At 35.0% G+C, this 27,018-nt stretch overlaps 3 protein-coding genes across 3 annotated transcripts; 1 reads left to right on the top strand and 2 right to left on the bottom strand.

The window, feature by feature from the left end:
• Positions 1-213: 213 nt before the first annotated feature.
• Positions 214-7,522, bottom strand: LOC145635487 (NADPH--cytochrome P450 reductase-like). Its single transcript, XM_081686773.1, has 18 exons — positions 6,889-7,522; positions 6,536-6,595; positions 6,290-6,366; positions 6,146-6,203; positions 5,599-5,682; positions 5,348-5,384; positions 4,504-4,573; positions 4,237-4,428; positions 4,056-4,148; positions 3,666-3,891; positions 3,500-3,583; positions 3,262-3,413; positions 2,820-2,916; positions 2,115-2,264; positions 1,947-2,024; positions 1,736-1,858; positions 1,517-1,630; positions 214-664 (listed from the first exon to the last, which is right to left on the bottom strand). Exons 1-18 carry the CDS (start codon positions 7,234-7,236, stop codon positions 584-586), a joined length of 2,124 nt encoding a protein of 707 aa, XP_081542899.1. The 5' UTR covers positions 7,237-7,522; the 3' UTR covers positions 214-583.
• Positions 7,523-12,601: 5,079 nt separating this feature from the next.
• Positions 12,602-16,396, bottom strand: LOC145636049 (leucine-rich repeat receptor protein kinase MSP1-like). The gene has a single exon (XM_081687483.1). It carries the CDS (start codon positions 16,394-16,396, stop codon positions 12,602-12,604), a length of 3,795 nt encoding a protein of 1,264 aa, XP_081543609.1.
• Positions 16,397-18,342: 1,946 nt separating this feature from the next.
• On the top strand, positions 18,343-24,529 carry LOC145634166 (ribulose-1,5 bisphosphate carboxylase/oxygenase large subunit N-methyltransferase, chloroplastic-like). Its single transcript, XM_081685578.1, has 12 exons — positions 18,343-18,567; positions 19,036-19,125; positions 19,664-19,792; positions 20,045-20,342; positions 20,452-20,570; positions 20,758-20,890; positions 21,083-21,159; positions 22,110-22,307; positions 22,858-23,047; positions 23,184-23,365; positions 23,739-23,839; positions 23,923-24,529. The coding sequence occupies exons 1-12, from the start codon at positions 18,541-18,543 to the stop codon at positions 24,071-24,073; spliced, it is 1,695 nt and encodes a 564-aa protein (XP_081541704.1). The 5' UTR covers positions 18,343-18,540; the 3' UTR covers positions 24,074-24,529.
• The last annotated feature ends 2,489 nt before the right edge of the window (positions 24,530-27,018 follow it).

The raw sequence follows: 27,018 nt of genomic DNA, 5'->3' as shown, positions 1-27,018 counted from the left end.
TATCACACTTCGCTACAATTGGAATGTGGAAGTACTTCATCCAATGTCTCAATCACTGATTTCACGAAGGTGAGTTTTTTCTAGCAAAAAGTTTGGTGTTAAGACTGAAGAATGAGGTGCAAATTTTAATTTGACAAACAAAAGTGCATTGTGAGAATTCTGATACCTTGTAACCCCTTTCAGATTGCACCATTTGAATCAATGTTATGTAACTAATGTAAATGCATAATTTCATTAAATGTATAATAAAGAAGGTCCATTTTCATACATATTACAGCTTTCTGTCTCACAAAATTACTGTTAAATTACAATTTCCTTCAATTTCTGACTATACTTATAATATCAACTTATTATGTTACAAAATATAATAATACCCTGCCCGAAAAAAAAAAAAAAGAGAAAACAAAAAAAAGGATCATCTTACAGAAAAATGAATTACATAAATAATTAATTAAGCTACGATTATGCATCCTTATCAATTTCAAGGATGGTAATCGTAACAAATGTATACTCCTTCCATTCTTTCCTTCGATAATTTTTGTGTCTTTCGACTGCTGTTTCTGAATGTTAATAAGCCGCGTCATTACCAAACATCACGCAAGTATCTATTAGTAGTCTGCAAATTCTTCACCATGGCTTCTGCTTTGGTACTATCCATACCGCCCTACAAACCAATTAATCAACCAACCAATAAGTATCCTCGCAACATTTCACAACTCACAAGTATGTACTATGTACCAAGTATATTGGTGTAATAAACAATCTGCTAATTGACGGTAACAAATGAAGGAAATGGGAATAAGCTTGTAAGTATGTTTGCAAGCAAATTTTATGCCCAAGTCCGAGGTAAATTCATCTCCAGATATGTTTCTCTTCATATCCATTCACTTGATACCACAGCAAAGACCAGTAACAAGTGATAACGGAAAATTATGAAGAATAACACAGTGTATTTGAAAGTGAAGATGCATTTCCACGGACATTGAACTGCTATTATTTAATACAGAACACTATGTCATTATCATTACCGCCTTGCATTGACGGCTACCTGAAAAGCCATTATTATTAAAAACAACCACTTTCACAACTACAAGACTTTATTTTAGTTTCTTTGCAATATTCTTTGGTTTGGTAGTTTCAAATTGACATTTACTCGAAAATGCCTTAAATAGCAGAATGGTCATTTAAGGAGGCTAGCAGAGTTAATTTGAAAAAAACTATCACAAAAGGTGGTTAGCTACATTAAATCATTGTAAAAAAGTACTTTTCGGGGGAGAAAAAAGGAAGTGCGTGAAAAGATGTTTTTGACAAATTTTCTTAAAACCAAGACTATCAAAGGCTGGAGGTTACGGTGAAGTGTGAACCATTCAAAACCATAGAAATTGCAAAGGACGTGAGAAAGGTGGGACTTGAAGAAAGCAACTAGTGTTGTTAATGAATTGTATTAATTACTATCATGTATCGTATATATATGCAAGTGATCCTAGCCTCAAAGTATTTTTGCATGTGGACATACCTGCTCCTGTAAGATTGTGTGAAGGGTGCGGTGGACATCGCGTGCCATGCCTTTAGCGTCACCACATACATAAATATAACCTCCTTGGGATATTACGTTCCACACATCTGAAGCCTAAAATTGGCAATAAAAAGAAGAATTAAATTTATCTTTACGTCCTGTTGATTGATTATCCAAGTATCCAACCAAATGTTCACAATGATGAAGATGTAGGCATACCCTTTCCATCATTTTGTGCTGTACATATTCTTTCGTGGGGCCCTCTCGTGAAAAAGCAACTATTAGCTCTGAAAGTGCGCCACCATCAACAAAGTTCTGGAGCTCATCTTCGTAAATATAATCCTTCACCAAAAAATATTTATCCATCAATACACATTAAATAAAAGATGCAACATTGTAAAATGGGGTAGGAAACTCAAGTATGTCTCACCACTTTACGGTTTCTGCAGCCGAAAAACAATAATGCTTGTCCAAGCTCCACACCGTCTTCTTTCATAGCAGACCTTTCCTGAAGTTGAGAACCATAGAAGATATGAGTATTGAAATATTAGAAGAAAAGGACACTTGATAAAGAGAAATACTGATTAGTCAATTGAACCTGCAAGAAGCCCCTGAAAGGTGCTAGACCAGTTCCAGGACCAATCATTATAATTGGGACAGATGCATCTGCTGGGAGTCTGAAATTGGACTGCCTCACGAAAATAGGTGCCCAACTAGAATTATGGGTCTCCTCTTGAGACAGCGAATTCTGAAAAGACAAATACATATGGTTAGAAAGAAGGGCTTACTCAGATGCAAAAACAATATACTTCACATTTTATTCAGCTTTATCACATAAATAGAACATGTTTCAAGTAGGCAATAAAGGAATAAAATGGATGGATCATTTAACTATTGCCCAACAAATTATGTACATAAATTTACTTTTCCACAAGAAAGTCGAAGACATTGACATAATCTCGCCATTGAATTTTGAACTTAACTAGTAGTCTATAACCAACCAAGTGAACCAACAAACCCTCACTGGTCGCGCAATAGATAGGTATCCCCCCTACCCCTTCTCCAAATCAAAAAGTAGGCTCCAGAATCAAAGGCAAAAGACTATTATAACAACTGCACTATCAAGAAATAACCAACCAAGTGAACCAACAAACCCTCACTGGTCGCGCAATAGATAGGTATCCCCCCTACCCCTTCTCCAAATCAAAAAGTAGGCTCCAGAATCAAAGGCAAAAGACTATTATAACAACTGCACTATCAAGAAATTTCATAATAGAATCAAGAAATTACTACTATAACAAACCTTCATCCAAGTTGAGCACACTCCTTTATGAATCCTTCCAGTGGGCATTTTATCAAGAACTAATGCACACGTAACATGAATTCTTGATGGGGCCACTCTGCACACACGACAGCCAGATGTGTAATGGTTAGTATACCACACCATCATATTAGAGCCAATTACTTCAAAAAATAAGCAAATTTGTAAATATCAAACCAATCTAGATTGCTTCTAAATGAATTTGGAGCAAACATATCCAGAGAGAGAGAGAGAGAAGGCCAACTAGAAGATAGAAGCGCTCAATATTGGCAGTCTTTCAAACTAATATTATACTAAAATCAAGCTTAAATAAATAGTTAAATAATGACGGATATAGTCCCTTTAAATGTCAATAGTCACCACGAAAGATAGAAAATTTAAATGTCAATGGCATGTTCGAGAAGAAAGTGGAAGTATATATTACCGTGGGGAAGATGAGATTGAGTAGAATCTTGGCTGCAAACGTGGTGCCACTGCAGCAAAGAAAACTCCAAGTGATGGTTTTGCTGAAGGGAACTCATACATGACCTCAAGGAGACTCCTCTGACTCGCAACTACCCACTGGGAATATTCATCCTGGAGAATATAACTCTAGTTATTTAACAGACAAGTAAAAGGCTATAGGCGTAATAATAATCAAATGACATAAAAAGCCTTTTCACCTTTCCAGCAGGAGATGCAAGATATCTCAGTCGTTCGGCTTCATTGACATCAGAAGAATGAGCTGCTAATGCTAGCAAAGCAGACTGGAAAAAAAAAAACGTGTCAGAATGACGAACAAAGCATACAAAAGATGAAGGTCAGGCAAGCTGGTAAGATATGACAAACCTTTTTAGGGGAGCTTAAAAGATCTGCATATCTAGTGAGAGCCGCTCTTACAGTACAAGGCGGGAAAGGCGGTGGTAGTGAGGATCCAGCAACAGGAGTGCCATCTTCATTATCGGTATGGATGGAAAAGAATGTATCAGGTTTCACACCAAGTAACCTTTCAGCTTCCTCCACAGTCTCAACAAGATTTTCACAATAGACACCAACATGATCCCCTGTCTCGTATCTGGAAAAAAAATAAATACAAATTAAAATCAGAGAAGAAGATCAGGAGGAGAACTAGTTGGGTCCCAAGCAGTCAAATAAAGAGCACATGTACCAATGGAACAAAGAGGGCAGGAAAGAAGCATAATTGATGTATGAGCCATGGATCTAGGATGTAAAACTTACTTTAGTCCGGTTCCAGCAATGTCAAATTCCAAATGGGTGCAAGAACGATCTGAAGCAGGAGTGTGTAGCTCCTTTCTCACGGCAACATTTGATCTTCACAAATATAGTAGCCAAATCAGATAGAAGAACAAGATACGAAATTTAAAGGTCTTCATCCATTAAATCAATCTCTTTACTATACCTGCAGGGATGTTGGGCGTCAAAGACAGCGTGACCATTAGCATTAGCCCAGCTCTTGTCTTGCTGAGCTGCATTAGAAGCCTCATGATAAACTACACGGTATTCTGGAATGGTAGCAGTATAAGGAGTAGAAACAGCTACATCATCCTCATCCCGAAGCAACCGGTCTAATTCTGGCCAAACTAATTCCTTCCTGAAATTGACAGACTTCAGTATATTTTCACCAAATCACAAGTTCATTATTAAGAAGAAAAGTTCCAGACAATACCAAGCTGAAAAGTCATCTTCAATGCACTGGTCATCATCACCAAGACCAACTGGAACAAGGCGATTTCCACCTGCAATTGACATAAAAGGTCATCTCTTGCAAGTATAAGACCTTTATGAATGTTACTCAACAGACTGCAGTCACTGCAATACCCATCCCCCTCTCCCCCCCTCCTAAAAAAAAGGTCAAACCAGTACTTTTATTAACTTCCAAATTTTTTGTACGACTCTCAACCACCGCACTTATTGTGGCTTTATCTATGATACTTGCAAGTTGCAACTTCCATTCAAAAAAACACCCACACATTCAGTTCAACATGTACATAAAAAATAAAGAATCTTGCCAAATAATCCTCACATCAAATTACTTATCATATGATCATGCACAAACTTTGTCATATTAATCAGACAATTCAACCTGTCTGAATAATAGTGCCCCATGATTCCCATCATATAGGTTTGAATGTCTGATCATCAATAGTTTCAAAGAGATATCTATGCAAAACACAAATACTATATTAATTCCTCGAGAAAGTATCTTCAAGAAGCATAACTTTTATAGTTCATTTACTGCATTACGTAATTATGAATGATCCAAGTCCACAAATACCGTTAAAATGAGAAAGAAGCAAGTCAATTGCCTAACAGCAAAGAACTGGAGCAACTAAAAGAAATTCTCTCGGACATTCTAACAAGTTCCCAACAAGAAACTACTTTCAAATTTTTAAGCCTAACAAGAAACATTAAAACAATTAGCAATTACATGCAAACTGTCACTGACAGCTCAACAATCAGGTTGACACAGACATTAGACTATTAGAACAACTAAAATAAGTAAAAGCTACCTTGCTCAGCGAGAAGCTCGTCAATCTCCTTACCAACCTGTTGATCATTAAAAATAATAATAACATTAACACCAACAATAAAAATAAATAAAAGTATTTCCAGACAAAATTCACTATGTTCAAAAAATGTTAAAGTATTAGCTATGAAGGGTTTGGAAGATGTTACAACTAATCCTGGACGTAAATTTGTCATTTTCCGAAGAAGCAATACAAGGGGGAAGGATGAAACTTTAGGTGAAAGAAGTATATACCTTGTTGAAATGCTCATATTGTCTATTTCCAAGCCCAAACACTCCGTACTGGAGGTTTTGAAGCCACTCACCCCTGTCCTTGCCCTATAACACAGAAGACAGAACATCCACCTTCAATAAATAAGTAATATAGACTTTCTACGCATTTTTAGGATCCAAAGAATCTTTTAATGACAACAACATAACTTATATTAAAACATGTGAATTTCCTATTATTGATTTGCTGACGATTTATTAATCAAACACTAATTAATTAAGGTCAACATTCAAAATCGTATAAGTAAAGAAACATGAAGATTAAATCAAAAGCGAAATTTTCATAACATAATAACATGCCCCACACAACATACTAACATACTCCATCATCATTTTAAAAATGTATACAGAGCTACAAAGGACAATTAATTAGACAACATTCAACCCACGTCTTAGTATTCAACCTCGAGACTTTACCAACTAAGATAACTGGAATCCATACATGCACCGCAATCTTTAAAGGACAATGACATAAATAGAATTCGACTAACTTGAACTCATAATTTTATACCTCTAAGAACCACTTATAAAACCTTGCTGCATTGTCTGTTGGCTCGCCGTCTCCGTACCTGAATCAAGCATTTCATTCATCATTTACTTCACAAAAAATCATCAATTGAAAAAGGGAAATCAAGGAAAAGAAGAAGATACATACGTTGCCAAAAAGAAGAAAGCTAAAGATTCCTTCTTTAATTTTCTTTCATATTCTTCATCATCAGCAGCATAATCATCCTATTCATTATTCAAAGATTCAGAACATATTCCAAAATCCCAAATTATAACACTTTCCCTCTATTGCATATTATTCAAAATTGAAAATCAAAATGCAAAAATTACAGAAATTAAAATAAAAGTAACAAAATTAAACAAATTGAGAAAAGGGGGAAAAGGTCAAACTTACCAAATCAACAATTTTAAAAGTCGCTTTCTCATATCTTGCTTTGGCTTCCTCTACTAACGCCTACCAACCACAAAAAAGTAAAAACACAGCAAAATAATTAACCAATCAAACAAGTTTAAAATGAAACAAAAATAGTGTAAAATAAGATTCACATATTTCTAAACAAATCATATACAGTACAATAAAATAAAATCCAAATTTTCAGGTACCAATAGAAAAAACACGGTTTAATATATGAGCAAGTATAAGCATTAAATATACTTTTAAAACTGGTATTCGTATTAGTTTAATATACTATCAATCATGCATCAATCGGTGTAATTAAATTATCGAACAAGGATCAAAATAAAAACCTTGGCGAATCCCTCAGCTGTTCCAGTTTGAGTACCAAAGAAGACGGTAACCTTTTTCTTGCCATCATCAACATCAACATCATCTTCTTCCTTAAGAATCAACGGCTTAGGAAGTTCCGATACAACTTTGGAAGATTTACCACCGTTGGATTTCTTCCAAATGAGCAAGAAAGCAACACCAATGAGTACAGCAATGGAGGTTGTAACAAACATGACAACTTCACGATTTTCAACGATGATCGCAGCAGCAGAAGAGTCTTCAAACGACGCGTTTAGCTGCTCGAAATTACCCTTAAAAATAGCACTCATTAGATCTAAAGGTGAAACCTTGATTGGGTTGGAATCCATTTGATTGAGTAAAAGGAAAAACCCCAGATCAAATTTGGTTGATTTATTGAGGAAAGAATTGGGATTTTGTAGAAATTGGATGATTTGATTAAAACCCAGAAATTAAAAATGGAAGAAAAATGGTGGGAAGAAATAATTATAGAAGAAAGTAAAATGGAGTCTCTCGCAAAAATGAGTTTTCTCTCTCCTCTGGTTTTGTGGTTGGAAGTGAGGTGGGGGTAGGAGAGACTCCTGAGGAGGAAGAGAGAGTTAGAGAAAGGGAGATGGAAGTTGGGAAGGGGTATTAATAATGTAAGAGTTTTTTTTTTTTTTTTTGGGGGGGGGGGGGGGGCTTTTTAATTTTTTTATTATAATAATTGATTGAGGTCGGTCTTGTATACAACGAGTGTATGTATATGTAGTATGGAGTATGATTTATTTTCTAAATGAAGTGATATTTTGTATCTAAAATGTAATAAAATTTAATATTAAGAATCGGATTATTTGTAACTTGAAGTGACTAAACTCGTTCCTTAATATGTGGACTACGAATGGATTATACTTGAAATCAATTTTTTTTAATTTGAAGCGACTAATCTTACTATGGATTACGAAGTATATATAATACGTCAATACACAAGAAAACTCTAAGTCTATGTCCTTAAATGATTGGCATGAAAAATTAGAAATTGTGTGGTGATTTTGTATTATATATGAACAAGATGTTTACTTTTTTAACATTTTTAATCATATCATTGTTCAACGTATTTTTTGTGTGGCTGATTGACACATACCAAAACACTGTTCGGGCAACCTTAACCGATCGAGTAACCCCTCAAGTAACACATGACCAACTAATTCTTAAGCGAGTGACCCCTGACTGACCGAGTAATCCATGATCAAGTAATTTCGGGCACACGAAGTGACCAAGCAACCACATAAAAAATACTGTGATCATTGTTATAAAGTATGACTGTCAATACATAACTCTATAGAGTACGATCTTAGCAGTTAATTAACAAATACAAAGTATATGATTGTGGATTCATAGATGTTAATTAGTAAAAAAAAAATACCAATTGCAAATCTTGAATTTTAGATAAATAAAATGATTAACTAAAAACAAAATTGATGCCAATGGGTTAATTTGTGGGGTAGATTATAATTAGTGATGTAAAGAAGGTGAAGAGGAAGGAGGTGGAAAGAGAGAAGAGAAAAAAGAAATAGGGCGCCAACGCTCACCAACCCCCCACCACAACGCAAACACCCTTTACAAGTCTTAAGAGAAATAACCAGTCAACTCACCTAACACCAATTTTACTAACCATGGTTAATGAGGTTATAATGGTCATCTTTTCTCCACGTGGCCAATTGGGTTCATACTTCAATATTGAATTTTTTTGGGTTGCTTATTTCATTTTCATGTCATCATTTTTGGTGTTGTTGGATAATGCAATTATAGTGGTTAAAATTAAATTTCATATTATTGAGAAAATATAATTATGAGGGGGAAACATTAGGTTAGTTGAAATAGTGTACAAAATTTGGTGCATTTTGTTTAACAGCAACTTAGAATTTATACTTCACAGCTACTAACATAATGGGCATACTATTAATATAAAAGTTGCATTAATATTATTAATTAATTAATCCTTCAATTCTTCTTCTTTTTTTTTTTTTTTGGAAAGAAATTAATCCTTCAATTTATGAGAGAGTAAGTAAAGTATTCTTTAATTATTTGGTAAATAAAAACAAGTGGGAACATGGATGTGGGTGGCCACTACTTCAGTACATGAGTCCATATAGTTGTACAAATAATGGTACTGCATGAAGCCATCAACTAACATAAGATCTATCAAATACGGAGTCCTAACTATAAAGGGGTATAGGTTATAGGCCGGGTATGTTCTATTCATATACTGTAGATTATTGGTGGCATGCAGGGTCAAAAGAGATGATTATTGTTGGAAATAATTGGAGATGTGGTTGACATGCATGATTATTCCATGAACAAACATAAAAGCAAGAGAGATATGGGGAGCCCAAAACTGGTGTAATAAGTGGTGGCTTAGATGATTATCAATGATGGAGTAAGTAATCAAAGAGCCAAAGTAGATAGGATGGCGAAGAGCTGAGGTTGGTGCCTCAAATTGATGGCTCAATTCTTTAATTCAGAAGAACTTAGTTATTATGTTGGTATTTGTTTTGTTTCGTATCTAGTCTATCAAAATGTACAAGATTGTGAATTCCAAACCCCCCCCCCCTTTTAAATGGACCGTCTTATTGACAAATTATATCTAGTCTAAGGAATTATGTTAAGGTTATGAAATAGCTCGAGTATTACAATACCATGACCTAGCTTGACTAGGCCTTGTTTGTGTTTACTTGGCAATGGGCATGCATTGATGCATGCATGTTCCAAGCAGGCAAGCATGCATCAAGGATATGTTAATGGGTGTGTTGAGGATATGGTGGTGGACTAGAAGCTTTAACTGTTAAGCTAAGGCAAGTTTTGGTAAGGGTTGTAGCCTAAGGTCATGGCTTGATGGTTATATACTGCGTGTGATGATGATATGAATCCTGATGGTAGTCACTAGTCAAAATGTCTGAATGAATGCACCCATCTTAATCTACTTGGTCAGATAAACAAAGAAAATCTTTAAAGATTGGAAGTACATAGTAATAAGATTCAAATTATCAATTTTATCTATTTTCCATAAGAAAATTAAAATACAAGTATTGATATAAACTTTAAATAGGAAAATTCTTCTAATATGATCATTATGTTAATCTTTGCATACATATCTATACTTAGTATTTAAAAAAGAAAACCAAAAAAGACATATGTCATCATTCTAATTACACTTCCCTATCTCCCTTTTCAACTCAATGTGCCACATGTCGTTTTACATTTTTTATTTTTAATTATACAATTTTTCTTAACTCTTTCATTAAACACTTCATCTTCATCTCCCCTCTTTAATTCAACCTTTTTATTTTCTCTCTTTGATTTTAGTCCCTCCAACTTCTTTCTATTAAGTTTCATTTCAAATTAAAGTCCCAAAATTTTTATTTCTTTAATTATGTTTTCATTTACATATTACACTCACAATTATTTATTGGTATTTCCCCACTCATCTCTCAATGCAATTTTCTATTAACAAACCGTGCATTGCACGGGTCAGAAGGCTAGTTGTATATTAAGACATTAATCACATGCTAATGGTTGTTGATTCTTTGGATGCTACTAATTTTTTACATATTCAATACCAAATACAAAATACTCCGTAACTTTTACATAAATTATTATTTTATTTTTATTATTATAAAGATTGTTGAACACTAACCATTTAAATTTAGTTTCTTTTTTTTTATCAAAAATACATATTTATAATGACCCGGGGCATCGCCCGAGCCAATTACTAGTTAAATACAATACATAAATTAATACATCCGATCCATTGCTATCGATGTTTGCTCTAGTCCAATGGTCCTTTTAACCACATATACAGACTTGAATCATAACCTTTTATATAAAAAAGTACACTACTAACTTTCGTAAGTCAACTATATAATTCTACCATTCTCCCATATCAATTTTTTTTTAGAAAAAGCTCCATATCTATCTAGGTGATCGAATGATCATATCTTCTTACCATAAAAAGATTTCGTAGACATCATAATAAATCCAAACTTATTAACTTAAATATTTTATTTATCAAAAAAAAAAAAAAAAAAAAAGTCAAACCTTTGAATTGATTCAAGTCGTAGATACGTGCACGCGGGTCTCGTGCAAATTAGACCGCGTTTTGACTCTCTTCACACGGCCCATCCCCAGAAATCATTTCACCATTCCCGAACACTTTTCTCTCTCCTCACCATAACTCCGGCAACCAATGCTGCCTTTCCCCTATTTTCCGGCGACCATTTCCGCCGTCTGTACGATTTCCCGGCGTAACTCTCACCGTCAGGTTAGTAGTTCTGCCGCTGTTACTTCTCTACTCGTTTGAATGATCTTCGTTTTCCGTAATTTTGGGGGAAAAAGGAACAATTAAAGAATATTTTTCTAGTAATTGAATCATAATTAGAGTTCTGAAATCCTAGGTTTAAGTTTTTTGTTGATTGATTCATGTGTAATTTGAATTAACTGAACTATTAGGTTGTTAGTTTTCCGATTTTTGATTGAACTGTCAATCATCAATTGCCAATTTACTAGGTTGTTTTACAGCAATAATTGGTGATGATGTGACCAAATTTTAGCTACTGTCTTAGCAATTTTTTAATTTTTTTTTTTTAATGTTGTTGTCAATATTCATTACGTTATCGATGAAATTGAAGGTTGAATAATTATAGTGGTGAGAGCTGGTGATATTAATTTTCAATAATCTTGAATTTGCTGTTGTTGACTTGTTGTGTTGACAGAATTATGCCTACTTATGATGTGTTGATTTGTTAGGTATTGTAAAGCCTATTAGCTCAACAGGTAGAGCACTATGCGCTAGCATAGAAAGATGTAGGTTCGAATCCTATGTAGGCTGTCAATGGTTCGACGATGACACTCGGAGATTTTATTCATTGTAATTGTGGGTGATGTACTTGCAGATAAGCATTGCCTTTTTTTTCAAGATATTGATGATCTAAGTAACTGCAAATCTAACTAAAAGACGTAAATGTATCGAGGAAAAGTATGCCCTTTTCTGCTGTATGATGTTTATGTTTGAAATGTAGAAACAAGATGTTGAAATATTATTGTCCTTTCGCTGCTGTATTCCTACTGATGTGTTTCTGGCTTTCTGCTAGCCTGCTACATTGCTATATGCTGCACTATTTCATCTTCTATGTCGTGTTCTGTGTTCTGCTGTTTTTATCGTTTTCATTTCCCTCCATATCTTTTCTTGGAATGGAGTTTTGGGATGAAATGATGATTTGATGCATCAAGCAGACAAGAAATATTAAGTAACGAATGTTGAGATTTCGATTCTATCAATTAAGATCAATTTATTTCACCTAAAAATAAATTAAGATTGATTTCTTTTGGGCACAACTAATGCAGTTTTTATTATGATAGCAGAACAAATCTGATATTACATGATATTATTTTAAGCTCACTGTCCACCAGCTAAGCTTCTGGAGGAAGCAAAGTTTAACAGCTATTAACCATATAAGAAATGAGGTCAAAATGAACAGCAATGTTGATCGGGAACAGCAATCAATGACCAAAATGCGATGGCGATCATACTGTTTCAGTTGAGATATATGTATATTCTGTCATTGATTACAATATTACTTTGCTGAAATCAGTAAGGTTGGTGATAACAAAGTGTACATGATTGTGATTACGAAATGAATCCCAAATTCCCAAAAACCGGGAACTTAATTGTCTCTTTTACCCTCCTATTTTATGCAATAGCTGTACCACTTGATGCATCTCAGGCCTTGTTGCAGGTCTATCATTGGTGCACATTTGAGCTATACTGATGATCTTCAACATCTGATTCCTCCACATTGGTGGAACATACGAATCAAGCAGCCCATCTTCTATCTGATTGGCCAACATCAAACGAACCCAACCTACCAAATTACCACCCTCACTATCCGCCTGTCCTGTTGGTGCCCTACCAGTCACCAGCTCCAGCATCACCACTCCGAAGCTGTATACGTCTCCTTTTGTTGTCGCCACCATTGACAGCCCATACTCGGGAGGAATATAACCTAATGTGCCAGAGAGAATGGTGCTATAATGGCTCTCATAATCACTTATTATTCTGGCCAGTCCAAAGTCTGAGACTTTGGGCTCAAAGTTGTGATCCAGAAGTATGTTGCTTGACTTAATGTCTCTGTGAATGATGTGAGGCACAAACCCATGATGCAGAAAGGCAATGCCCTGGGCAGCCCCCAAACAGATCTTGAAGCGGGTGGGCCAATCTAGGGCTTCCACCCCTGGGTCTCGGTTCCACAACAACTCATCAAGACTCCCGTTCTCCATGTATTCATACACTAAAAACCTTTCCTCAGCAAAGACACAGTACCCAACTAATGGAACCAAGTTTCTGTGTTGAACCTTTCCAATAGTCTCCAACTCAGCTAGAAACTGTCGATCATCTTGAAAGTGTCCTTTATCAAGCCGCTTGACAGCCATGGCTCGCCGGCTTCGCCCCTCCAGAAGGGATGCCTTATACACTGTACCAACTCCACCAGCACCAATCATATGTGTCTTGCTGAAGTTTTCAGTGGCTGATAATATTTCTCCATGATCAAAGCGGGTGAGCGAAAGCCCAAATGTACCAAGATTAATGCTTAACGGCTCATTGATGCCTCGCTCAACTGTCGTTATAAGTCCAAGTCTTTCACTGTCACGAAGTGATGCATTTCGCTTCAATATCCATTGTTTACCCAGATAGATGACTAGAACAAGAAGGACAAATACTATAACCCCAATCATGGCATCCCAAACATGGGTCTTAGTTGGTCGATGGGCAGAAGCTAAACATGGTTCAGCATGCTCAGTGCAAGACTTGGGCACAAATCCCAGGAATTTGTTGGCAGAGAGATTGATGAAGGAGAGACCTTCAATGCCACAGATGGTGCATGGAACGTAGTTTTCAAAATTGTTGCTAGAAAGATCTAGATATGTCAAAGAAGCAAGGTTTGATATCGAGGATGGAAGGTTTCCTGTCAAAGCATTGCTGTGCAGGTCAAGATAGGAGAGGGCAGTTAGGTTTGAAAGAGAGTCACAAAGGGGGCCTGTAAATTGGTTATTGCTAGCATTTAGATGAACAAGCGAACTGGGAGATGCAAAGTGACAAGGGATGTTTCCCGAAAGAGAATTTGCACTGATATCCAGGTAGAACAGTCTTTCAATACTGAGCACGGATGGTGGCAATGTACCACTGAGAAAATTCCACGATATATCGAGCTCAGCTAAACGAGGCATTAATGAGGCCATGTTATCAGGAATAGCACCAGAAAGCATATTGTGGGAAAGAATAAGGCCCTGAAGATTCTTCATCGTGAAATTTTCGGGTATGGCTGGACCAGCTAAATGATTGGAAGACAAATTCAGCATGGTCATGTAGGAAAGACCAAATAACTCAAAAGGAATGATGCCGTTTAGCTCATTGTTGTGTAATAACAGTTCCCTGATTATAAAGCAGTGACCAATTGATGCAGGAATTGGACCCGTAAACTTGTTGTGGGAGAGATCAAGCATACCATAATGCTGAGTGTATTCGGAATCTGGCAAGGGCATCTCTTGGAATCCAGAGCATATCTCTTCTGGTATGAGACCTGAGAAATTATTCCTGGATAATGCCAAATTATCCAGCAATTTCAATCTTGAAATGGACTTTGGAATATGACCAATAAGGTTGTTTGAACTAAGATCCAAGGATACGAGGCCTGTACAGTTAAAAAGTTCCTCAGGGATCTCTCCTGTCAACTGGTTACCGCGCAGAGAAAGGTTGGTGAGGTTCCTCAATTCACCAATGGATGCTGGGATGGTCCCTTTAAAAAAATTATTACCTAATTCCACTCTGTGCAATGTCTGAACCTTAGCTAGAGCTGGAGAAATCTTTCCAGAAAGAAAGTTATCATCAAGAATTATTGCCTGAAGAGATTTCGACTCCCATAGCTGCTCAGGTATTTTCCCATGAAATCTGTTCTTTGACAATACTAGGGTGGTCAGAGGGAGATTACCTAAGTAAGCAGGTAATTCTCCAGAAAGATTGTTTCTAAATAATATCAATTCTGTCAGGCCACTACAATTCCTGAAGGTCTTCTCAATGCTTCCAGTGAAGTTATTGTTTGGCAATGACAAATTTTCTATTGACTTCAAATTGCATATTTCTGAAGATAATTCACCAGAAAGCATGTTAGAACTCATGTCGAGCAACCTTAGATTCTGCAGATTGAGTGACGGCATAGAACCTGTGAAGAGGTTCTCAGCCATCGTTATAGATTCCACTTGCTTCCAGTTTGAAATCCAACTAGGGATCATCCCTGTTAAGCGGTTGGAAATAAGCTTCAGAGTTTTAATTGATTCCATCCCTGCAAGACCATCCGGTAAAGCACCAGAGAAAGAGTTGCGGGAAAGGTCTAAAACCTCAAGGCTCTTACAGTTACCCAGCTGTCCAGGGATGCTCCCACTCAATCCAGCATTTGCAGCGAGCAAGTTTTTTAAATGGGTCATATTTCCAATGTTTGCTGGCAATTCTCCCACAAACGAGTTTTGTCCAATATCCAAGCTAGCCAAGTTAGGTAGTTCAGTTAATTTACTGGGTATGGCACCTGTAAGCTTGCAGTTCCTGACTCTGAGCTCATGAAGCGCCCTGAGTTTGCCAATAGAGGATGGAATTACTCCACTGATGCTGTTGTTCACCAAGTTTATTGAAGTGAGGTTCTTCAGATTCCCGATATTCTTTGGTATTGGTCCACTTATGGAGTTACTAGAGAGATCAATCTTCTTAAGGTTCGTTAACTTTCCAAACCCAGAAAAGATAGGACCACTAAAGCTGTTGGAATTAGCATCAAAGAACAGTAGACTAGCAAGGTCACCCAAACTTGAAGGGAGGGCACCAGAGAAAGAGTTTCTACTTAGATCAAGAGACTCCAACTTCGAAAGCTTTCCAAGTTCTGGCGGAAGCTTCCCAGAGAAAAGATTGATACTAACCGAAAGTTCAACAAGATCACTTAGAAGGCCAATAGTCGAAGGCAAGTGACTAGAAAAGCTGTTATCATCAAGTACAAGATACCTGAGACTTTTGAGGCTGGACAGTGTTGAAGGCAGAGTTCCAGACAGTTTATTGTGACTCAGGTCCAGAATCTGAAGCTCCTCAAGACTCCATATATTTGCAGGAATGACACCCACCAACCCACACTGACTGAGATTAAGAAACTTCAGATGTTTTAGCTCCCCTATGCTACTAGGAATTGGAAGCTTTAGCGCCGAAGAGCTACAAGGTAGCTTAAGCCTAAGAACAACTTTCGATCCTCCACATTCCACACCTGTCAAGTTGCAGACGGGTGTATCCATGTTAGACCAGCTAGGAATTGTATCTTTTCTTCGGATTAGGCTCTTTCTTAGAGAAGAGACTATCTCTATATCACTTGCAGCAGTGGTCACACAGATCATACTCAACATTATAAGAACTAAACTCGGATTCATCATGATATACACACTCATGTCTCGGTTGCAGAAATTGTCAACCCTGCATATGTGGGAAAAAATAAAATAAAAATTAGAGCTTTAATAGCTACTTCATTAATTTCATAATAACCTGTGACATGTTTTTGCCTCTCTTTCTACTTCTAAAAATCTACTATAATAAGTTTGGTACTAAAATCTTCTCTCATTAATATCTTTTTTTCCCACTTACTAATACCACATCTACCTTTTTAATAAAATAAGTATTAATAACCCGCTTATGATATATGGCCTTAAAAACACGTGCAACGGTGATTGTCAAGACTCAAGAGTTATTTTTTTGGGAAAGAGGGAATAGTTGTTATGAAACTAATTCATTAACCGATTACCCAAAAAAAAAGTTCTTTAAAAAAATCCGTAGTACTCTTAAGTCTCGACAATCACCGTTGCACGTGTTTTTATTGGGTTTTAAAAAAATAAAATCAAAATTTTGACAATTGGTTAATATTTTTTGTCATTTATTGTGTTTTAAAAATATTTTGATTTTATTATGTCATACACAACATAATAACAAAAATACCAACATATGTAATTAAACACAAAAATGAAAAACTAGATTGTTGACCACAACAAATAGCAAGAAACTTCAGGAATATCAGACATGGAGACATGGTGAACCATACCAACAATAAGATAAACAGCAACAACACATAACAACAACAAGAACAATAACAACAACAACAACAACAACAACAACAACAACAGAAACAGAGCCACAGAAGGGAGATAACCTTGTTTGAGGTTGAATTATGGGTTAAAATGAGTACTTAATGTACGAGTAAAATGCTGTGTTTTTTGTGTGACTGTTTCTCACTCTAAAATCAGATTAATTTTGACAAGTTTTCTCTCACTAAAAATGGGAGATATTCATCTGTATCTGCTCACAACATATAAGGTAACAGAGTTGGAGCAGAGTACGACCGTACGAAGTAGTACTGCCAACTCACTCAGTCAGCATTGTTGTCATTGGTTGGGGTGTTTGGAGTTGGGGCCCACTTCGACAGTTAGTCTTCATAGTCAGAGAATCAACATTAAGAAGAGTGTTTATTCTGTATTATTTCATGATTTTTCTTTCTATCTTTTGATGTAAATTATAACTAGGAGTTAATGAGGTTATGATTGATTTCCTTTTTTAACTTTGGTCTAATAATTTGTTATAAAATGGATCAATGATGATTATTAAATTCGGAGTATCTTATCCGACGGTAGAAAATTAGTTTGGACGTGTATTTAAACGCATATTACAATATCTACTGTATTGGTTTTATATGTCACTCGTGCACAAAAGCAGTTTGTTTCGTATTTAACTTTTGATTTAGATGAGATGTACTTCGATATACCCTCTACATTTATATAAGTCATTGTTGATTTTATTGATGGATACATGTCATATTCTCATTAAAGAATTTCACGTCTAAACTATTTATGACATCATTTTTTTTCCAAGTTTCAAGACATTAATTGAACAAAAAACATGAAATTGAGACTACACATCCCAATTAAAGACTTAAAGAGTACTCGTATTTTTTTTTTAAAAAAAAAAAACCGTGGGTATACTGTTGTGTTGCCTTCTTAATTTTCTTTAGTGTTTTCCCAATTGACTCCAAAGAATATGATTCTCACTTGAAACTGATTTTACTCAATCCAAACACAAAAAGACGTCGCAATAAAATTATTATTTTGTATAAAATCAAAACAAATTTAGGGCCTAATCTATTCACTGAACGTCTGAACTGAGCTGAATCGCACTGAGCGGAATATTTTATGAGAAAAGGAAATTAAGAACTAAACTGAAAATAATCTGAGGAATACAATTCGAACAACTCACATAACCAAATGTAATTTGTTTCCTTCGGACTATATAATTTGCCTTTTATTTATAAAGTGGAACAACTCACGTAACACTTCCGAAGTCCAAAGACTCCGAACTAATAACTAGAAGGTCAAATCGAGTTAAGACTTACACGAGTAAAATCACAATCACAACTTGTTAAACAAACAATCTTGAAAACCATTTCTCAGCTTTTGGAGTTCATCAAGTTTAGTTTAAGAGACGCTTAACTTCACTGACATTCTTTTACTTTTCTTCTTCCCTTTAAACTCTACTCAAATATTTCGCAACAATGGTGGTTTCCATTCAAGATACTCAGGTAAAAATCGCTACAATTTTAGCTCATTTATATCTTGTAATTCTCAATTTCTTGTACTTTCTGGGTTCATTTTTCTTAACCCATAATCTGATGAACTCCAATTTTCTTGGGTCCATTTATTTGAATTCCTTTGAACTGGTCATAAAGAATTAACCCTTTAATCCTCTGTTTTCTTGCTCATATTATTACTAAAATTACTATTTCAGAAAAAAATGGGTAAGTTAAAAGCAATACATAAAACCCTTTTGAATATTTCTCAAATTTTTCTTTGAATTTGTTGTTCTGATAATGTATGTACTTTTATCAAACAGTTGGTGGGCAAATATGAGTTATATTTGAATGTGGGTTTTCTTGGGTGTTTGAATTTGTTGTTCTAATAGTGTATGTACTTTGATCTTGTTTCATTTTCTAAATCTTGTTTCATTTTCTAATGTGTTTTTACTAACTTTGATTTTTGTTGAATTGCAGCCGTCTCCTTCTAGCAATGTTGGTGGGACTGATGAATGTTTCTTGGTTGTGGAATTGTCTGAAGATGACCCTTTGTTTGAAAAGAAACTTGTGAGTAAATAATTTATCAGAATTTGAATTGAAAAAATAAGGATACATTTCTGTGTTTCATTTCTTTATTTGAGTGCTGTAGTTTTCGCCTTTTTCGGTTTTTGGCTATTTGAATTAGTACTGGTATGATGTATTGATGTAGGAGGACTAGGAACTGTGTTATGACCAGTTTAATCCATGATCAAATTAATGATTGTTAATGACCTAATTTTAATGCATTACTTTCTGGATGTGATCATTTGACTGAATTGTTTCTTGGAACGTCATTGACTGGTGCATTTATGTGTAGTAGTCATGTTATAGGGAGTTTTAAGGGTGTTAGATGGAGTGAGACTTGTTTTTAGAAGCAATGAAGTCAGAGCACTTTGAATCGTTTTTACTTGATAGTGTTTGAGTTGGCTAATCCTTATGTTCTTATCAAGGTTTTTTGGTTTTAGGCTTGCGAGATGCCTGAAGACAGTTCTGTGTGCTTAATTTATGAATAAACATGGTTATCTGGATTGTTGTGCTAACTTATGGGGTCTCTTTTTTATTACAGAAATTGCTTAACGATAAGGGATTCGGTCCAAGTGACCGTGTATACCTGCAGAAGACTTTAGTTCCTCATAGTCTGAAAGGCAAGTTGGATGCCTTGCTTCAGAGAGCTCGGATAATCCACTTGAATGAGGTAAGTGGTTTATTGGTTAAAATAATTAAGTATATACATCTAAATTCGGCTGTAGACTAGAAATGGCTCTGTCAATAGTTCATTGCAATTCAGCATGAAAGCTAAAGTATCCATTCTATGTTATGTTCATATTGTCCATACAGTACTTTGTATGTTTGCTCTAGTACAGGATGATAAGCTCATCAGAATGCTTAAATATTCTAGAACTTATGTTATCGGTAATGTTGAAAAGCTAACTTTTTTCTGGTGCAGATGGAGCTTTATTTTGGTGCTAGTGCTTCAGATGACGGTATAACAGAAGAATTTTACAGTCCTCGAAATGAGTTAGAGGCTCTGAATTGTGTCCTCTCTCTAGTTGATCATAGTGGGAAAAGTGATGTGACTAATGCTTCGCTGAAAGCTCTACGAGTTGCAATTATCTCAAGAATTTTCAATTTTGGGAACAAAAATAAATTGGAAACAGAGATGGTAAATGAAGCATGTGACAGTGAAAAGCATCTTACGAGTTGGGCTGAAAGCCATGGTCTCATATCTAAGCTGCAGATAGCTTGTATGTCAGGAATGCTCTAATTTAAATTTATTCAAATCAGAGGTATTGTATTAGGAAAGTTGCTTACAATGCTTTCCTGTGCTGATGTTTACATTTTGTGACAACCTAGATGTTGAAGGAGCTGGGAGAGGAGCACTGGCAACAGAAGACCTTGGGGTTGGAGACATAGCTCTGGAGATACCTATTTCTGTTATTATCTCAGAAGACCTTGTCTATGAATCTGACATGGTATGCTTCAATTGGCGAAAGGATTACATATGCATAAACTATATACATCAATACATGTACTATGACTCAAGTGCTCCATCCTTCAGCACCTTCTGAATTACGTGATTTACTAAACAGTTGGATACATTATGTTGTTATTGTTATATGAGGGAAAATAATAATAACTTTGTATTCTTTTTCTATTCAGATTCATGTTTTGGAAAAGATAGATGGCATTTCTGCTGAAACTATGTTGTTCTTGTGGAGTATGAGGGAGAGGCACAACATTGACTCGAAGTACAAATTCTACTTTGATGCACTTCCCAAACAGTTTAATACTGGTTTGTCCTGCTGCCTAACTCTTTTCTTAGATGTTTTAAGCTTTACATTATCCATTCATTATAATCACCTGGAAGCTAAATGATTAGCATCTACCAGCTTTATCTTGTCTAACTGATCCCCCGAATCTTAACAAAAAATTCTCACACTATTTATAGTGATCTCATTAAATCCATGTGTATTCTTTCAAACAGGATTGAGCTTTGGTGTGGAGGCGACGATAGTTTTGGATGGAACCTTGGCCTTAGAAGAGATATTACAAGCGAAGCAGGTTGTCTAAAATGTTATTTTGCTATTTTTCAAAATCTAGTTAATAGTATTTCTGCTTCGTTGTGGTTAAAGGAGGTTGTGGAACTAATGTGGACAATGGAGTAGATAAGTAAGCTCTCTTTGGAGTTAAAATGTATAGTAACACTCATTTCTGTGCATATATGTACATTGAATTGCTTAATTCAGTTTACTGGTCTTGTAAAAAATGTATACGGAATTTTGTCAAATTCTGTCAGTGTCAATAGTCTGCTTCATTTTGATTAAAGGAATTCCTGTTACTGATATAAAATCTCTTTGGATTTATAAATTGTAGCAATTCAGATTTTTGCATATTTGGACATTGGTTTGCTTACTGTCCGTGAAAAACAAGAGTACTAGAATTGTAACAAAGAATGTCCCAGGTCTATAAATTTTGGTTAAAGGAATTCCTGTTACTGATATAAAATCTCTTTGGATTTATATTTTATAGCAACTCAGATTTTTGCATATTTGGACATTGGTTTGCTTACTGTCCGTGAAAAATAAGAGTATTAGAATGTCCCAGGTCTATAAATTTGAAGGGTTCTTGTATTTTCATTACAATGTGGTATTATATGACTACTATGCCCTGCAGCAATGCTTCGCCATTGTTGACACTTGCTTTTTTCCGAGTTCAGACATTGAACCATACCAAACTAAATATTTCTTTTCTCACAAAGATAATGTCGTTGGAGAATTTTTTACTTAAAAAGAGTTATATTGAGTAAGATTTGACCAATTGTGTGGTTGGATAATTGGAGTAGGGAAAGAATATTGGGTGAATTTGCATCTATTAAGGAATGAGGGGACATAGTTGGGACAAGGAAAATAAAGGGACATTTATCTTTAAGATGGCGAGAGTATTATTATTGCTTTTTCTCTACTTTTACAATTTTACCTGTTGCTTCATATCTGTCTATATGTTCATTGCAGCATTTGCGTTATGAATATGATCAGTTGTTTCCCGCTCTCTCCGTGAGTTTTCCTGGTTTATTCTCACCAGAGTTCTACACATGGGAGCAGTACCTATGGGCATGTGAGCTATGGTACTCCAATTCCATGAAAATTATGTTTCCCGATGGAAAGCTGAAGACATGTTTGATCCCTGTTGCAGGTTTTCTAAACCACTCTGTATGTTCACTTTTCTTCTCACTCTCTTGTTTTGTTGTACAAGTATTAATTTAGAAAGGGTTTCAGAAAATTGGTTTCCAGCTTTTCACACAGCTAAATCATAGTATTAGTTATAAACCAGTTACATCCTCAAATTGAGAAAGACTAGAAACTAGAAGAAAATCCCATCCACTCATACACTCACCCTGTCTGAAATTCGCCTTTTTTTTTTTTTTTTTTTTTCACAAGGTCTCCCTCCCCTTGCATACTTTTGGGCAATTCAGTTAGCTAGGTGATGTGTAGTTATCATCTTGTTAACGTATTCCAATTATCAGATTGACCTTCAATATAGAAAAACCCATTTATGAATCATTGTTGGATCAACTATCTGAGCTTCTGATCTCAATTACAAGTTTTCCTTATCTTTCTTGGATAAACTCCCTTAATAAGTTAATAACCAGAAAGCAGCATAACCTATCTTTGGATGCCTCTTTATCGCTTCCATGTGAGTCATGGGCTCACAGCCAATCTCTTTCTGAATGTCTGTAAATATCATCTTGTTTGTCCACAGGTTTGCCCACATATTCTGCATTATGGAAAAGTAGACTCTGTGACAAACACTCTCAAATTTCCTCTCTCAAGACCATGCAATAGGGGAGAGCAATGCTATCTGAGCTATGGAAATCTATCTAGTTCTCATCTGCTCACCTTCTATGGGTTTCTACCACAAGAAGTGAACCCTTATGATATTATCCCGCTTGGTGAGTTTCGCAGATGTTCTACAATAAATGTTGTTAGAGCTCTTTTCTGGTTATTCAGAGCTATTATAATCTCCCGTTGGGATGATATCTCAATTTTCTTGATTTTTTTTTTTTATTGATATTGAATTCATTGTAGATATTGAAGAAGGCTCAGACTGCTCTTCTGAGGAAGGCTGTCAAGATGATACCAAACACATGGTTCGGGGTACTTGGCTTTCAGTTTTGACCGACCAAGGCCTCTTTTACTATAGACTTCCATCACCACTTTTGGAGCATCTACGGAATGCTGTGAATCCTGGCTTGCATACTATGACACTGGTATGATTTGCTTTTGTCTGACTTTGAACATCATAAGGTCATCTACTTAGCTAATACTTCGTATGAATTAATGCCACAACCTCAGACATTTTTATTAGGAGGTGTATTGTTGGAATTCAGATGGTATTCAAGCAATGAAGCTGGGTGGTTGTGTAGTAGCTTTACCCTATTATTAACTGTAATGAATTTTTCTGTTCATCACGAGGGTGTTTCTGGTATCCTGAGCATGCTATAGGGGAACTATAGAGGGAAGTCTTTGGATTCATCGAGGTTGTGATAGACAAAATTTGTTTGTGTTGCTTAAGGCTGTCTTGAAACCCGATTTCACATTTGGAAGCTCATACCCACTTTTCGCTTATTATTATTGTATCAGTTGCAAGAAAGCTTGGAAACTGAGAAGAAGGTTCTTGATGACCTTTATGCGATTTTTGATGGCATGATGAAAAATCTTGATGACTCAGTGCTGGAAGACAGGTTAGTTTCCGAAGAAACTATTTAATGCACATGTTTAAACACTAAGATGTTGAACCTAAAGCTGATGTTTTGCATTTTGCAAGGTCAAGTGAGAAGTGGGATGTACAATTAGCAATACAGTACAAAGATTTGCAGAAAAACATTGTGTCTTCTATACTGACTGCCTGTGAATCTGGACGAAAGATGGTGGAACATGAACTCAAGAGATGCATGCATGAGGACATTGCTGGCTAGCTGTAGCTTCAGGTAGAACGAGTGCCCTTCCTGCTGTTTTTCTGTATATCATTACTGTGAATGTCAGCCTCCCTTGGCTCCCTTGGAGCCATATACTCGCCCTGTATGTCCGTTTTTGTTGTAATTTTAGCATAAGTAGCAAAGATAGTATACCTAGGTCAAGGCATTGTAAGTTCGCAATCCATGGTCAAGATTAGCCCCTTCACCAATTTTGTTCTGGACCTTTCTCATTTGAGGCAATATAATCTGGTATAAGTGTATTACTACAAGCAGATTAGTTTTGAATACCAAGAATTTTACTTTGAAATGTCTACTGTGAGTCAAGTCAATTTCTACTACGGATTAGTACTATTTACAACTTCCATTAACCAATTTTTACAAAAGTTGAAAAGAGTTTATCAATTATTGCAATATACTTCTGGGATTATTTTTTTTTTTTTTTTTAATTTTTATTATTTTTTTTGACATACTAAGTAGATTAATACTTCGTATTATCTTCAATGTTCTTTTTTTTTTGGACAACATGATTGATATTTTAGATTGCTTACAAAAGTCAGTGAACTCATCTTGATTGAACGACTGTATTTTGTAAATTAGATTGTTAAAATGTGGTGACTTGTGCCACATTTTCTTATTTGGTATACCATACATTTTCTAAATATCAGTGACCCTCTTTGAAAAAGATTGAAATAATCCCTGGATATGGCAAATTAAATTACGGCCAATACAGTATAAAAATCATGATTACTCTTTATTCACACAATAAGCAACAATAGACATGATTAGATACATTAATTTGACCCCTTATTTGATCATGAGATCATCCAATCCAAAATCGAAATTTATATGCAAATTACAGGTTTAGATTTGAACCTCAAGCATAAACCAATTCCAAAAAAAATTTACATAGTAAAATAAATCAAATAAATGACTAATATTGATTGATTTTATCGTGATATCAATTTATTTGTTATCACTTTTACGTTTAGTGAAAAATAAAGGAAGAATTACCATATTTTTTTGACTAAATCTTACCATTCATCAAAAAAACTTTGTATCTAGTTTCTTCTCAGCATATACCAATTGAGTGGATTATTTCATCTTTAATATACTGCCCTTTGACTTTCATTGCTTGATTCTCTATTTTATGTACTCTAATTATTCCATACAAAAACACTACTTGCACTAAAAATTCTGTTGTACTAAATATTGTTGGTAACCATTCTTTTTATCTAGTGCAATTTGTACAACATATAGTATACTTCGTGTAATATATTCCAGATATTACCTTACTCGTTCTAATGAAACATAGACGTGACATTGGTTAATGGCTGCACCTACACTCGAGCCATAATAAACCTACAATCTCATTTTATAGAACTCCGTATCAAAAAGTAACAACTAAAACCAAAGAAAAAGAATTAAAAATAATCATTTCAAGATTACAACTAGGAGCTAACTATATACTTTCCTAAATAACCCACTCTTTTTAATTATCTGATAACGTTTTTGAGATTTTGAATTTGACAATAAATAATTTTGTTAGAAAACCCTAAACAAAAAAAAAAAGTCAATTGTAGATATAAAAGAATAAAGAAACTTTGAACAATTTGCAGCTGATCACGTCAACCCACAAAATATTGTTGTAGGTGTTAAAAGGTTCGATGGGAAAAGTTTGCATTCATGACAAAGAGACCAACTTTTGCAAATAAAGGAATCAAATCTATTCTTTATTTCTTCAATTCATAATATCCGTATCCTTAATGGGACCTTATAACATATTTAAGTCATCATATTGGTTTTAATTTACAAGTTTAAATTAGCAAAATTAACTTTTGAATTGCACATTAGTCATTTGTCACCAATTTCTAATATCTTATTTGGTTTTATCGAAAAGTTAAGTTGACATCTACAAACTATATATATATATATATACACACGTTACGAATACAATTTACTTATATATATATATATATATATATATATATATATATATATATATATATATATATATATATATATATTTGTCAACCAGTTGTAGATAAGCATGACTTCAAGGTAATGCAATCAATCGTACTAGTTGCTCTTTGGGATGGAGTTTTCTTCCTTCACTCTCAATGTGTCTAGCATACAATGTCGACTGATTAAAGCGTGAAATCGAGGGGCCAATTCTTATCATTTCTTTCCTTATATATGGACTTGAATAACTTGATCCTTAGTTGCCCTACTAGTTAGGATTTATATGTTGCAAAGGTGTGACGATTGCCTGTTAAGTACAAGGCTTTCATCAAGTTCTCTTTCTTCATTTGATCTTGTCACTCATAAGCTTGTTGAGAATTTTATTTAGCTCTTTTTTCAACTATAATGTAAATTAATTTGCACGCGTAATTTTGCTTATCAATTTAAAAGACACCGCATTTCAAAAGTAGATTTTGCTAGGTGGCTCAACTACATACTTGTCTACTCCGCTTGTCCACACGACATTAGACTTGGTGTCATGTAATGATATACAAGCACATAACATAAGTTGAATACCATGATGCCATTATACATTGTAACTTTTATTTTGACACACTTAAACAGGAGTAAAATAAACATTATTGTTGATATAACTTACAGTATATATAGTGTACACTTTTTAAATACCATGATCTATTGGCCGAGTTGTTTAATTTCCATCACATAAATTGCATGGTCCTCTTCAATTCAATCAACAAAGTTTATAATATGAATACTTTGCATAATTTATGTTGAATATAACATTACCTTCATCTATACTCTAACTTTTATATACGAGTACCTTACTAATAAAGTGATTATGCAACTAATTATCATTAAAGAAAGAGAAAGAGTGATTCTCCATCTTGTTCAATGAACTGTTAATATGCAAATGGGTTTATTTTAAGGTTTAAGTGATTCATGAAGTATAATTTGATGGTGAAGAC

The sequence above is a fragment of the Chenopodium album genome, chromosome 6 (assembly GCF_948465745.1).
Source record: "Chenopodium album chromosome 6, dcCheAlbu1.1, whole genome shotgun sequence".
Lineage (NCBI taxonomy): Eukaryota > Viridiplantae > Streptophyta > Magnoliopsida > Caryophyllales > Amaranthaceae > Chenopodium > Chenopodium album.
The sequence above is the reverse complement of the archived record's forward strand: the minus strand, read 5'-3'. Positions and strand labels throughout refer to the sequence as shown.